This window comes from Sabethes cyaneus, chromosome 3, assembly GCF_943734655.1.
Source record: "Sabethes cyaneus chromosome 3, idSabCyanKW18_F2, whole genome shotgun sequence".
NCBI lineage: Eukaryota > Metazoa > Arthropoda > Insecta > Diptera > Culicidae > Sabethes > Sabethes cyaneus.
The window spans coordinates 133,801,282-133,815,994 of record NC_071355.1 but is presented as its reverse complement, the minus strand read 5'-3'; the positions used below and the strand labels follow the sequence as shown (position 1 = coordinate 133,815,994).

At 36.4% G+C, this 14,713-nt stretch overlaps 1 protein-coding gene across 2 annotated transcripts in view; it reads right to left on the bottom strand.

Moving 5' to 3' along the window:
• Positions 1-319: 319 nt before the first annotated feature.
• LOC128740423 (putative fatty acyl-CoA reductase CG5065) overlaps positions 320-14,713 on the bottom strand; it is an 82,435-nt gene continuing 68,041 nt past the window's right edge. For both annotated transcript variants that reach the window (XM_053835964.1, XM_053835962.1), the window contains exons 6-8: positions 6,996-7,194; positions 1,108-1,347; positions 320-1,048 (exon numbers count right to left, since the gene is read on the bottom strand). In XM_053835964.1, the coding sequence (XP_053691939.1) occupies positions 676-1,048; positions 1,108-1,347; positions 6,996-7,194 (812 nt within the window). In that variant the 3' untranslated portion in view covers positions 320-675. The remainder of the gene's footprint in view (positions 1,049-1,107; positions 1,348-6,995; positions 7,195-14,713) is intronic.

Genomic DNA, 14,713 nt, shown 5'->3' with positions numbered 1-14,713 from the left:
GAAAGTAATGGGCGAATTCCATAACGTGGCCCAACCACGACGACACTCCCCTATTCATATGCGTATAATTTTTATATTTATAATTGCACATACTATTCATATGCATGTGCATATGCAACTCTTAAAAGGTTAAACTATTTTTATAAACCACTTTTTACTTTCAACACGCTTTTTCATTTTTATTTTAAGTTTGTGTGACGTCCAAAGGGGGGGGGGAGGTTGAGTTTTGTGACACAATCGGACAGAGGGGGGAGGGGGGGTCTAAAAAAGCAGAAATTTGGTGGACGTCAGATTTGAATCGTCCCCTAAGGTAGTAGAATATTACAGACGTCAGCCCAACAATCCGCAATAAAGCGCTACAACTAAATTCAGTTTTTGTTTCCTTTTCTTTCTGTTACAACATAAAAAGAGAAACAGAGGGAGAGTACCTTGTGTCGTTTTCGATAGTTTCTTTCGATTACTAGATAAAATATAAAGTGCTATTAATTTTCTGAAAATTCGAGACCCAACACGTGACAGACTTTGATAGGTTAATACAATTAAACATTGCACCGCCGAATTTATTCAAACGAATCGATAAACACCCCAAAAAATTCCTATAGCTAATTGACAAAACACTCAGATCCGTCCACTAAATGAAGTCATGTTACAATAGTCATGTTTGTGTTGCCTAAATCAATTGCTAGTAAATGTATCACTAAATATATGTTTCAGTCCAGTTATTGATAGTATTGACCACGTTAGGAACCAAATCATGAATGCTTTCCCTACTTTATCTAATACGTATAGCGCCTTCAATTGAATTCTTGCTTTCGGTAGCGTAGATAATGGTTCCTTCATGCAAAATTGCCGACCACCAAGAACAATTCGTCGAATATAATCCTTTGTATCTATACGATCAACATCCATGTCAAATAGCTCATAGTCTGCAGGAGTAAGATTTTGTGCTATCGCTTGATATTGTTGTGACTTAAAGTTCCACTGACGAGTTGTGAAAAACTGCAATAATTCTAACCCTTGGGATACCATTCCTTGTAGTCGACACATACTGTAATAGAAATAAATCTGTATAATATTTGATTTCATGGCGTGCGTTATGTTGTATACAATCTTTTTTGACCAAAGCAAAACATCAGAAAATCAATAAGATATGCAGGTAACCAATGAAAGAGAACTACGCAGATTGTGTGATATAGTTTGCTAGTGGTTATGTCTCCATCAGGATACCAAATGCCTGCTTCGAAAGGATATTCATAGGCAGTTGCTTTCCCCATTTCCAAAACTTCTTTCCAGGTTGTTCGTTTTGTTTCTCTGCATGTCACGTTATAGACGGGAATTTCTGGCGGCCTAAAAAATAAACAAGCAGTTAGTTCGCAGGAAAATAATCAATTGATCAATGAACTCCAAATTTCAACAACGATCTAACGAGCTTGTTCGAAACTCGACTGGCTGAGACTATTATAGTCAATAGAATCGTACCACTAGCCTTGAAAACGCCCTGTACCCCAACCAGCGCGGGAGAAACAACTTCACCGAAGCTCAAAATGATTGATTTTGAGTCATCTTAATATTAAATTCTTTTTTCTAGAAAGCATATAAACATCATTGCTACAAAATTCCCAGCCACTCAGTTTCGATGTTGTATTATTCGTTTCGAAAAGTTCATAATGCGTGTCAAGGATGCCAGATCTGAATGTCATTTTCATTTCTGTGACAATGAATATGATTTTCAACATCATGCAATGCCTGCTTTCTAAAAAATGTTATTGCAGTATCCTGATGGTTATATTATACTAGCTGACCCGACAAACTTCGTATTGCCACAAATTAACCTGTGTTGTACATAAATCATGAATCTCGAATGATCTTTGTCACAATCTCGAGTTCTGCAAGCCCCCCAGTGTGCGGCGCTTCCGACGGCGGGTCACCGGCAACACTCGCGACCGGCTCGTCCTGAATGATCTAGTGTTACTATAGATAGTTTTTGTGGTCTTGTTATTGATTAACGTTTTATGGAAGAGTCTCGAATTTCTCGAGTTGGATTAGTTTTTGAGTTTCGCAAAAATTTCTGTTTTATTTGTGTGAGAGTCCATATCCCCCTACCACAGGGGTGAGAGGTCTCTAACTATCATAAAATAAATTCAAGACTCAAAAATCTCCTACATGCTAAATTTGGTTCCATTTGCTTGATTAGTACTTAAATTATAAGGAAATTTATATTTCATTTGTATGGGAGCCCACCCTCTTAAAAGGGAAAGGGGTCGTAATACACCACAGAAAAAAAATTCTGCCATCTAAAACTCTCACATGCCAAATTTGGTTCCATTTGCTTGATTAGTTCTAAAGTTATGAGCAAATTTGTATTTCATTTGTGTAGAAGCCCCCCCTCTTGAAGTGTGGAGGGATCCTAATTCACCATAGAAAATATTTTTCCCTCCAAAAACCTCCACATGCCAAATTTGGTTCTATTTGCTTGATTAGTTCTCGAGTTATGGGGAAATTCGTATTTCATTTGTATAGGAGCCCCCCCCCCTCCTAAAGTGGGAAGAGGTCCTAATTCATCACAGAAAAAATTCTTGCCTCCAAAAACACCTACACGCCAAATTTGGTTCCATTTGCTTGATTAGCTCTCGAGTTATGAGGAAATTTGTATTTAGTTTTATAGGATCCCCCCCTCGTAAAGTGGCGAGGGGTCCCAATTCATCATTGAAAAAAAATTTGTCTCCAAAAACACACACATGCCAAATTTGGTTCAATTCGCTTGATTAGTTCTCGAGTTATGAGGAAATTTGTATTTCATTTGTACAGGAGCCCCTCCTCTTAAAGTGGGAAGGGGTCCCAATTCACCATAGAAAATTTTCTTGCCCTCGAAAACCTTCACATGCCAAATTTGGTTCCATTTGCTTGATTAGTTCTCGAGTTATGAGGAACTTTGTATGGAAGCCCCCCCTCTTAAAGGGGAGAGGAGTTATAATTCCCCTTATAAAGAGAGAGGGGTCTCAATTTACCATAGAATAAATTCTTGTCACCGAAAACACCCACATGCCAAATTTGGTTCTATTTGCTTGATTAGTTCTCGAGTTATGAGGAAATTTGTATTTCATTTGTATAGGAGCCCCCCCTCCTAAAGTGGGGAGAGGTTCTTATTCATCATAGAAAAAATTCTTGCCTCCAGAAACACCTACATGCCAAATTTGGTTCCATTTGCTGGATTAGCTCTCGAGTTATGAGGAAATTTGTATTTCGTTTGTATAGGAGCCCCCCCTCCTAAAGTGGGGAGGGGTCCCAATTCATCATAGAAAAAAATTTGTCTCCGAAAACACACACATGCCAAATTTGGTTCCATTTGCTTGATTAGTTCTCGAGTTATGAGGAAATTGGTATTTCATTTGTACAGGAGCCCCCCCTCTTAAAGTGAGGAGGGGTCCTAATTGAACATAGAAAATTTTCTTGCCCTCGAAAACTTTCACATGCCAAATTTGGTTCCATTTGCTTGATTAGTTCTCGAATTATGAGGAAATTTGTATGGAAGCCCCCCCTCTTAAAGGGAAGAGGAGTTATAATTCCCCTTATAAAGAGGGGAGGGGTCTCAAATTACCCTAGAATAAATTCTTGTCACTGAAAACACCCACATGCCAAATTTGGTTCTATTTGCTTGATTAGTTCTCGAGTTATACAGAAATTTGTTTCATTTGTATGGGAGCCCCCCCTCTTAGTGGGGGGAGGGGTCTCTAACCATCACTAAAACCTTTCCTGGCCCCAAAAACCTCTACATGCAAATTTTCACGCCGATTGGTTCAGTAGTTTTCGATTCTATAAGGAACAAAGGACAGACAGACAGACAGACAGACAGACAGACAGACAGACAGACAGACAGACAGACAGACAGACAGACAGACAGACAGACAGACAGACAGACAGAAATCCTTCTTTATAGGTATAGATTGAGCGGTTTGCCCGAAGTGTGCAATAGGATGTTTACACAATGTTTGTGGGGTTTACATTTGGGGCGTTTTAATAAAAAATATAACTCAAGAAATCTACAAGACCTGCAAAAAATGATCTATGGATGACTCTTAGAAAATATATTTCTACACTAAAAAAAGCATTTTAACAACTAAAATCGATTTTACAAAAAAGCCATGTAAATGGTCATCACCATGGGAGACTTGTATGCTACATAGTTATTTATCTTCAAAAAAATTCATCAATTTCTGAGGCTATATTTTGGAAAATTAATTTTTAATTTTAAAATGCTTTTTGTTTCAGAGTAGAAATAGGTTTTTATATTTCTGCGTATTTTTTTATGAAAATTCAGAATATTTTCTAAAAGTCACTCATAGATCATTTTTTGTAGGTGCCATAATTTTCGAAAATACTGAAATACCTTTTTGCCGGTAAGGACACATGCCCATTTTGCGATGTATGGAAGATTTGTAGGCCATATAATTACACAGGTCTGCATCAAAAAAACTTCAGAGGATTTTTCAACTGATTCTTATAGATTTTTGTCCGCTGATTTCAGAAATAGTAATAAAAATTGTTCATCACGTCACGTTTTCATGCAATACTTGTTGAATAATCTTGAAAGTTGGTTTTAGACATAAAGCAGTGGAAATATCCCGGATGTAATTTATATTAAACAACTAATTTTTACATCAGAATTGTATTTATTAATCTAAACCCTTCCATGTTTTGGAAGAAAACCGTATATGATGGAGAAACTACGGAGAATATTATTTTAAAGCAGATTTGGTGCGCTCAAATAAACCCACTTGCGCTCAGTCGACTGTATAGCCTTATAGAAGCAAATTCGGTAAAAGTCATATATGAGACATTTGCAGAGCTGAATGCAATCTACAATCTTTCTGAATTGAGTATTCCATTATTTTTTGTATTTACGCAGTAATAATGTTGCAACTTTATCCATAGCGCAAACAAACGTTCTATTTATATAACAAAATTTAAAGGCCGTTTTTATTATAAATGGAACAGATAGTGCACTACTCTATTCAGCTTCATGCATGTTTTTACAGATTTTGCTTCTGTGAGGCACTGCAGTTGAATGGGCGTAAGTGAGCGTACGTGAGTACAGTAACCCTGTGTTGAAGACAAAAATAAATAGTAAAGATAAAATATTTCAGCCCATTTTTTTCTGGTATTTATTAGGTAAAAATTTACAAAAATAATCAAAAAAGATCTTATTCAGGTTTTTTATGGCGAATCTGTGATAATAATTTTCCACCTAATTTGTGACTTTTCCATATAAGATGCATAATTTGCAAAAAATCTGTACGTGATGGAGAAAAACGGAAATCAGGATCAGGAAACGGAAAATATCCCATGCATCTGAAAAAAAATTTTTTTTGCGGACCTGTGTTATCCATCTTCAAAAAAAAATCATCAGTTACTGAGATGGTCTATTTTGGGAAATCGATTTTTAGTTTTCAAGATGCTTTTTTTAGTGAAAAAATTAATTTTTATCTTTTACTAGCTGACCCGAGAAACTTCATGTTGCCACAAATTAAATAGTGTTGTGCATAAATCGTGAATCTCGGATGACCTTTGTCACAATCTCGAGTTTTGCAAGTTTCTGGGGAGTTCATGGGTGTTTTAATATACAAATTTTCCTCACAGTAAAGTAGAAAACAACTCCCCCCATTGCTTAGCCTGATAAAATAAAGCGGATAGCATTTGAATATTCGCCATCATTACAAACCATTTCGCCGAATACCATTTTGCGGAACACCAATTCCCGGTTGACCATGACGCGAAATATAGAGTTTCGGAGAATACCGGAGAATTTTGGAAAAACCTAGTATGCAAAACTGTTTATTTACATGAACCCTTTACACACAAAACCAATTGAAATCAAAAATCCGCACTCGGCCCGAACCCGAAAATTAATTGTATTTATACCGACCCGAACCCGAACCTATGTAAGTACTTTTTGAAACACCCACGACCTGACAAGAATTGTGTGAAGTAAAAATTTATCTCACCATACTTTCTGCCAGAGCCGTAGCGTGACATTGTACCCATACCTGGCCCGGGCCCGAAAATTTATTGTTTTTGATACCTACCCGAACCCGGCTTGAGCCCGTTGAGTACGGCCAAAAACATTCTATCAAAAAGACTGGCATCTCTTCCTTAAGCCCATACAAATGACAAGCAACATAAGCAACAGCTCACCCCTCCCGACAATAGTTGAAACCAAGGTGAGTTAAAATAGGTGATCTAGTTTTCACAGTTTATAGAACAGAAGTGCGCTGAACGATTGGTTAGCAACCATCGACGTTGTTTATACAGTCAACATTTTCCGCTTTGAAAATTTCGGTGATCGTCAAGAGTAACCCAGCGGGGGTGAAAGACAAATTTGAACATCAGAAAACCTCTCTTGACTAACCTTGGTTGAAACTATGTATTCGTGTAAAAAATATGTTGGAAAAGATGTGTGCGAGCGTGGCAATGCAAGGCATACTTAGTTATTAGTTTATTAGAACTTTTTAAACGCAAGGCGTTCATTCGAGTGCTTTGCATACTTGTTTGTGTGCATCCATATATATGTGGATATGAATCTACACACTAGTATGTGATAGTGTAACTTTAACTCGGCAGATAGCATTGCTGTTACTGTTTCTCGAATTTTGGCAGAGTTGCCAGTTTTCTTGATGAAATGTTTTTGATACAGATACTAGTTTAATTTACCCGACCCGTTTGGAGTAAATTTACCCGACCCGACCAAACCATCTTTAGCGTTCAATGTGCACAATATAGATGGTCGGGTATGAAATTTAAATACCCGAACACGACCCCTGGCCCGGTACTAACCCGAACCCGTCCATGTACAAGTGCGGGTTTCGGATAAATTTATCCCTATCCGACCATCTCGAATAGATACAAATATTTATACAGAATTACAACTAAAGACCTAGTCTAATGACTCGAACGGAATCTATTAGGTACAATCATTAAACTTATAACTATAAACTTACAATTCACTCATTTGGCCCATTGTATATGCAATTGTTATTAGTCCATTTATAGCTATGTCAACTGGAATTACTTCTGCATTGTATTCTCCATTGCAGAGCATTGAACGCATAATTCCTTTTCCTCCTGCAACCATTATACCTACTGGGCCGTTAAGGTTATCAACCCATCCTTCCACTGGCTCTTTATTTGCTGGGCACACTGAAAATAATTTTATAAGAATTATGTAAAATTTACGAAATTTACAAGCTTTAAATAGTGAAAATATGAACGCAAAGTTCTATAGTGTGCATTTCAATAATTGATTACTCTACCTTACCCTATTCTACCTACACCACAATCTCTGCTTTTGCAATCCCGAGGATTCCTATTGCATAGTAAAGGCGAGTTATAGATATCCCGGGGATTCCAATTTTGTGAAGTTTATAGATATCTTCGAATTATCATATAAGAATCGTAGGATTCGAAGCAAGGTATTCTGTACGAATCTCTGGAGTAATTCTTGTTTAAATGAGGCTACTACTAATACGAGGTCTTCAAATATTAGAATTTTACTACTTGATTGGTAGAAAATGGTTAAAAAATGAGAATTACACTTTTTTCGCCAAGGAGCCCAACAGTTTAAAAATGTGGAATATTTAGCAAACCTTGAGATCTCGTGGTATTTTCTAAATTTGCAATTAAACAACCAACAAATGGCACAGTTCTGTAAAGAAGCACTGGGCTTTCAAATAGAGTAAACATTTTTTGGCGGCCATCTTGGAACAGGTCATCATATTGCATATAATCAAAAAATCACCATTAACGCCATGATCCCCTGATTTTAGTTCCAAGACCACCATTGGAAAGCTAAGAAAAAATGACACTAGAAACATGCTACAACAATCAACGAAACAATTTAGTTATCTGTAGCAAGGTTTACAATTCTCATATTGTTAAATCTTGCTACAGTACGTTGATTGTTTAATCGGATTTATTTTACTACACACCTAATTTGATAAATACTTCTTGCAGCCTTTTTACCTTTGTTATACTACAGTAATGACCCGATGTTGTCACACTTATGATAAATTTGGGAGTGATAGTGACAGTGACACAATCGGATATTTTTTCATTTTTTATTTTTTTGCAGATAATTTATAACGAACTACATATATTCCATTCGATCGCTTTTAGGACATTTCGCACTCCCTTTTTTCTTCTCTGTGGACATTTGTCACCTTTTCACAGCACAAGTCCCAAAGGCATCAAAACTGTCTTTTTAGTTGCGCCGAAATGGTTGATTATAGGGCACGGCAGGGTATTTTCAGCCCATTAGGCGATTGCTTCTATTTTTTCGGCCTATGGCCTAGTTCTAGTGGTAGAACAGGTGGTTTTGACGTTCTTTGAATAAAAAATAGTAGATTACTTACAGTCTTGAAAAAATAGTTATAACATATTAAAATTGAATGTCGTCAAAGTATTTTTATTGGCGAAGCAGAGGCAAATAGGCTGAATTTAGAAAACTGCTGAAAATACCCTTCCGTACACTACTGGTTAACTATGTTCAGAGAAATTTCTCAGCGCAAAAAGCTCTTTCTTATGGCATGGACGATTCTTTGATTAATCCCCCTAAAAGTAAGATAGAAAATTTATTTTTTAAGCAGTAAGAGATAGATGCCCTAAAATCTAGTAAAGAGCTATTAATGGACACTCTTTCGGATTTAAAAAAAAAATTAAATTTAGACAAATTTTTCATAAATATCCAAACTTTACTTTCACTTTCGTATCTTCGTGCAACGTAAGAACTTTTGAACTAATAATGTAATGTATATACTATCACGCTATCACTTATTGTTCTTACTAAATAAAAATGAGCATTTACCTTATTCGCCAACCGGTCCAACCTAGCCCCGACGATGGGTAACATCTACCCGAAACCGGTTGGCGAATAAGGTAAATGCTCATTTTTATTTTGTAAGAACAATAAGTGATACTGTCCAGTATATATATTACATTATTAATCCAAACTCAAACTCAAACAAAATCAAATTTAACGCATAATTTCGAACAAATTTACACATATCTCGGGTTATATTTCAAATAGACCTAAGTAACAATGAAAGATTGTCTTTGGTGTCCCTTTCTTCCGACTACTACGGCGGTATAAATGCAATTTGAAGAAAACTTTCAAAGCATTTCGCTAACTAGTAACTCCGGCAACCGATTCATGCAAAGTTGATGTGTTAAAATGCCTTAGTATCGCCGTAAAAAACTAAAGAGATGAGACGCGAAGAGAATCTCTCTTCGTCACATAGGTCTATTTGAAAAATTACCCGAGATATGAACTTTTTTCTTAAGCCCACCCATTCTCAAGTTATTGCAAATTTAAAATTTACCCACAGAATGAAGTGCCGGTTATTTAAGAAACATCTAAATTTGCAATAACTTGAGAACGGCTGGGTTTAAGAAAAAAGTTCATATGTGTAAATTTGTTCAAAATTATGCGTAAAATTTGATTTTGTTTAAGATTTACAATAAAAATAAAATTAGGATATTTTTGAAAAATTTGTCTGAATTCAAAATTAAAAAAAAATCTGAGTGTCCATCGATAGCTCTTCACCAATTTTTAGGACATAATTTAAGTTATCTTTAAAAAAAATGCAAATCGGGGGGGATGGTTTTGAGACAATTGACATTTCATAACTTTTATCATGTTTTTGAAAAGTTTTTTCTTTCAGTGTATTTTTTTCTGAAAATACACTTAATTTTCTACAACTTTTCGTTTGACGCCATTTTGATTAAATAAGTAGTTTTAAGATGTGATGTTTTGAAAAAAAAGTAATCACATTTCTAAATACGCCCATTTGAAAGGTTACTCTTGACGAAAAAAATCAAATTTAATGGAAAATGACTCCTTGCGTGGTACCCAACACATCAGGAATATTTCATTCCATTCAAAAATAGTGGAGTCAAATCGTTTTGCTAGTTGAGCTGGAATTGCTCATGGGTAGTTTAATATAAAAATGACACATTCCAGCGTTACGGAATACAATTAGCATCCATTGTTATCGTATGAATCGCATCCTGTTTCACCAATTTTTTGGCAAATACCTTGTAAAATATTGGTTTCAAGAGTACTTTATTTTCCACTAGAATGCCAGGGATTTGATGAAACAGGAACCGATCTGCATAGTAGAGATAGTATCCCGTAACGCTGGCATGGGTCTAATTTGCAATTTTTCCTCACAGTGAAGAGCACAGAAAGCGGATAGTAATATTCGCCGTGATTGTATAACATTTCGCCGAATACCATTTCACAAAAAACCTTAAGCGGAGTGTACCATTTCATGGAAAACTTTTTCATGGAAAGTACCATTTCGCAGGGGTGATACTCTCCTCATTCGCTTTCGCTCATTCGGACCCAACTGAAGGAACGTAATAGAGGTCAGTAAACCTAGGAAAATAAATAAGCTTAGACAGAGGTGGTTTCTGCGTGAGGACTGCCCCCTCCCCGCAGTGGCCGGCGCTTCCGACGGCGGATCGCTGGCAACACTCGCGACTTACGACCGTCTCGCCCTGAATCATCTAGAGCAGTGATGGCCAAACTGCGGCCCGCGGGCCGCATGTGACCCTTCAAGATGATTCGTGCGGCCCGCGGACTGATTTGAAAGATGGTGGACTTATGAGAAAATTTTATGATGGCTACTACTACTATCACTCAGTTTAGTTGTAATGCATCGTGCATCGTTTAAATCTTGGGGTGATTCCTAGAAAATGGTTTTAGTTGTCGCATATTTTACATTTTGTTATGTACTGGAATGGCCAGAGATTATTGCGGCCCGCGGCATTCATGAGCGATCTGATTTGGCCCGCACCATGCCTATGCCTGGGTACCACTGATCTAGAGTTTCTAGAGTCTATTTTCTGGTGGTCTTATTAGGCCATTGCCAAATAATTTTAAAGTTTTTGAAATTGGCTTGAAAAATCGGAGGGCAAAAAATAATTTGTAGGGTGCAAGTCGAATTTTTTTTATTAAAATCAATTTTCTGGGGGCTCACGCTCTGCTCTACAGTTTAAAGAACTCGAAAAATTAGTGTACGGAGTGTTAACGCTTCTAAGACCAAACAGAAATGGAAATTCAAACAATAGAATTTGCAAAACTCGCCATATTATTCTTTCTTTTCGTCGAGTCTTGCATGGAAAACAATAGCATATACAGCCCGGACTCGATTATCCGGGTGTTGATTTTAATTTTCAGCCCGGATAATCGAATCATTATTTTTGGAACAAATTTTTTTGGTATGTCAAGTTTTTTGACTTTTAGGCATCATGAATGTTTTATTTATTATTTATCAATCTTCCCAAAAGTCAGAAAACTCCTTTCTTACGATATTTCCACTGATGATTTTTTTGCTACAAAATTATTTTTTGTGTATTATGATTTTCAATATTTAGGTGTTATAAATGATTTTATTTTATTATTGATCAATCTCCCCTAAAGCCATAAGATACCTTTTTTGCAATTTTTTATTAATGATTACGATAATGATGATGATCATGACGATGATGATGATTTATAAGTAAAAAAATTGATTTCATTATCACAGGATTTATTTTTGTTTTGTTCGCCGATAAAAGGGATATAAGAAAGGAATTTTCCAGCCTGTATATGAAAAACAAGAATAGATTTAGTTTTCACGTTTAAACTTTAGGTAAAAATACATTATTTTTGCTCCATTGAAAAATCTTCTGTCCAACACTGGCAGGACAAAAACTTTATAAAATATTTGCAATAGCCTTGTTGACTAATATTTTATGAAAGAGTCTAAAATTTCTAGAGTTCGATTAGTTTTTGAGTAATGCAAAATTTCTGTATTATTTTTATGAGAGTCCTTATCCCTCTACCAGAGGGGTGAGGGGTTTAAAACCATAATAAAATAAATTCACGCCTCCAAAATCCCCCAAATGCAAATTTGGTTCCATTTGCTTTAATAGCTCTCGAGTTATCTTTGTTGCTTGCTACACCAATGTGGTCACTTCCTCCGCTATCATGGTCTTCCGCCTGCACGCCATTCAGGTGTTCCTCGTAGTGCTGCTTCCACCTTTCGATCACGGTCGTCAGTCAAGATACCTCCATCTTTATCTCTGCACGTTTCGGCCGGCGGCACAAAGGCTTTGCGAGATCCGTTGAGTCTCTGATAGAACTTCCGTGTGTCGTGAATGCGGTACAGCTGTTCGAGTTCTTCGCACTCCTTCTCCTCTTGGTGGCGCTTCTTCTCCTTGAAGAGTCAGGTTTGCTACCTCCGCTTCTGTTTGTATCGCTCCACATTCTGACGGGTGACAGCATATTCTGTAAAGCCTTAATGGAGAGGTCATACTACATAAAAGAATAAATGACTCCTGTTCACACATATATGTTCAAAAAAAGGTTTCATTCAAAAAATTTAACAAGGGTTTATTCCTAATTCCTTTCGTATTAAGAAAAGCTATTCTAGTTTTCATCATTTGTTGGATGAGTTTAATGAATACTTCAAAAGTTTTTGTGCTGATTTGACTAAAACACACTTACCATCCGATCCGTGAACTTTGAAATCACTGAAAAACGATTATTAAAGCATATTATTGAAAATAGGCAACTGACTTTATTTCTTAAATTCATCGTACCGTTTTGAAATCCGTCCATCAAAATTTTTCATCGTCCGAACTGAAAATCACAACAATGTTTACGAAGCTAACGCGCATGTATTTGTGTAAGACGGCATGACAAATGAGTGGGTCAGAAGGAAAGGGGTGTAAGTGACAAAAAGTAAATTTCGAGAAAATCAGATCCAAAGTTAACATCGTCTAGAAAATTCGTCAGATTATATAATAGAAAACCAATGACGCACTATGGTTGTGTTAGCTTTACTTTATTAAATTCTATTGAAATCTTGGAAAACCACTTTGATTTTCGGGATTTATAAGATAGTTTTGAAAATGTTATTTGCACTTACACCCCTTTCCTTCTCAGTTATGCACTTGTACCCCTTTCATTCCAAGCGATTATAGGGAACTATTACTTGGAGTGAAAAGGGTGCAAGTGGGAATCATATTACAATCGTCTTCATTGAAAGGTAGGTTAGCGGGTAGGCAGCAGTAGTTCAGGATTTTCTCGCTACGCACAGTGGTTCCATTTGTTAGGACGGGCGGCCATAAATGGATTTTTCATGACAATGAAGCTTAGCTTAGCTTAGCTTAGACTGATTGCACATATCAATGGTTGCACTCAGTGATTGACCCGAACCAGTGAAATTGCACAATGAATCAAGTGAATGAAGTTGGGAGTGACCGATCATCCTCACTGTGCAAAATTCAGTGACTCGATATATAAAGGGTCAATAACTGCGCCGGCCACGTCCTTGCAATCAGATGGGATTGGGGAAGGAGTGTTAGTGTAATCTTTGCTGTTTTTGGGACCGTGTTAACCTCTGCATCCCTGCAAAGATTACAGGAAGGAGTTGCGACTTGTTAGAAAGGCAGGTTTCGTTGGATCGGGATTCACCTTGATAAGTGATGTGATCGTTATTCTTTAAATTTATTTATTTTTTAAAACGATTAGTAGAATTATTACATATTTAAATATTTTTAAGTCGACAGTCAAGATAAGCCTGTTTAAGATATTTTAGTTTTGCGAACAGATTTATACCAGAAAATTTTTTTAGCTTTGCTTGAAAATAGTGTAAACAACAGGCAGAGAATTGTTGGATCAAGGTACCGAGTAAAATATGTTATCATTATTTGTAGCGAAATAAATTCCAAACCGCTGGTCGTAGGAAGTTTTGCTATAAGGTATCCGCGATTATGATTTGTTTCTATAAATAGAAGTTTTTTGAGGACATCGCGCGTATGAGTTATGATGTATACATTAATCGTTTCGTTTACTACAGAGAATGAGCATGATGTACTGATATTGGATCCGCGTGTTTTAATAGTATATAGTCAATATGTAAGAAAAAGATTGACTATCGGGTATCTTAAACTTCAATCAGCACAAAAGGAAAAGAATGTTGGTTATCGATTACTTTGTTAATCAGTTCACTCCAAAGACTCTGCGAATAAATTAGTATACTCAATGACTTGACCACCTATCAATTGATCTACTTGAAAATTGAGCATCACTATGTCCAGCCCAACCGCTGCTTATTTCGAAGACTGAGTTCTGGAGTCTTCGCTTATATCAATGTATCGCAATCATACTCCTAAACCGTTAAACAATGAATATGTTGGATGATTATAATCCCTTCTGTGGATCAAGCATTAGTACACAGTAGTAGAATTAAAGGATACAAACAACTCTCTGTCCCTCCTCCTTTTTTATTATTTGAATGTTATTTTGTTTTAATTACAAATTATAAATATTATATATAATGTACAATAATATGCAATAATATAAACATATTGGGAATTTAGTCAAATTGGTTACACTGCCATAACTACTTGCGTATATACGGTACACCAGTAGTTGTGTTGACAAATTACAGCAGAAGATTAACTTGGATTTTGAGCGACGCACTTCCCGAATGTAAAATCATAGGCCTTGGGCTTTGGCCGAGAGGAGAGAATACTTTCGATAGAGTTATTTAAATCTAATGATTATGCTTTGAGATTCACTGTCACTATGCCGATGTTAGCTTTATTCAATCAGACAAACCTATTTGTAATTTGCACAACGGTACGCGCCGCAATCAAACCAAAATCC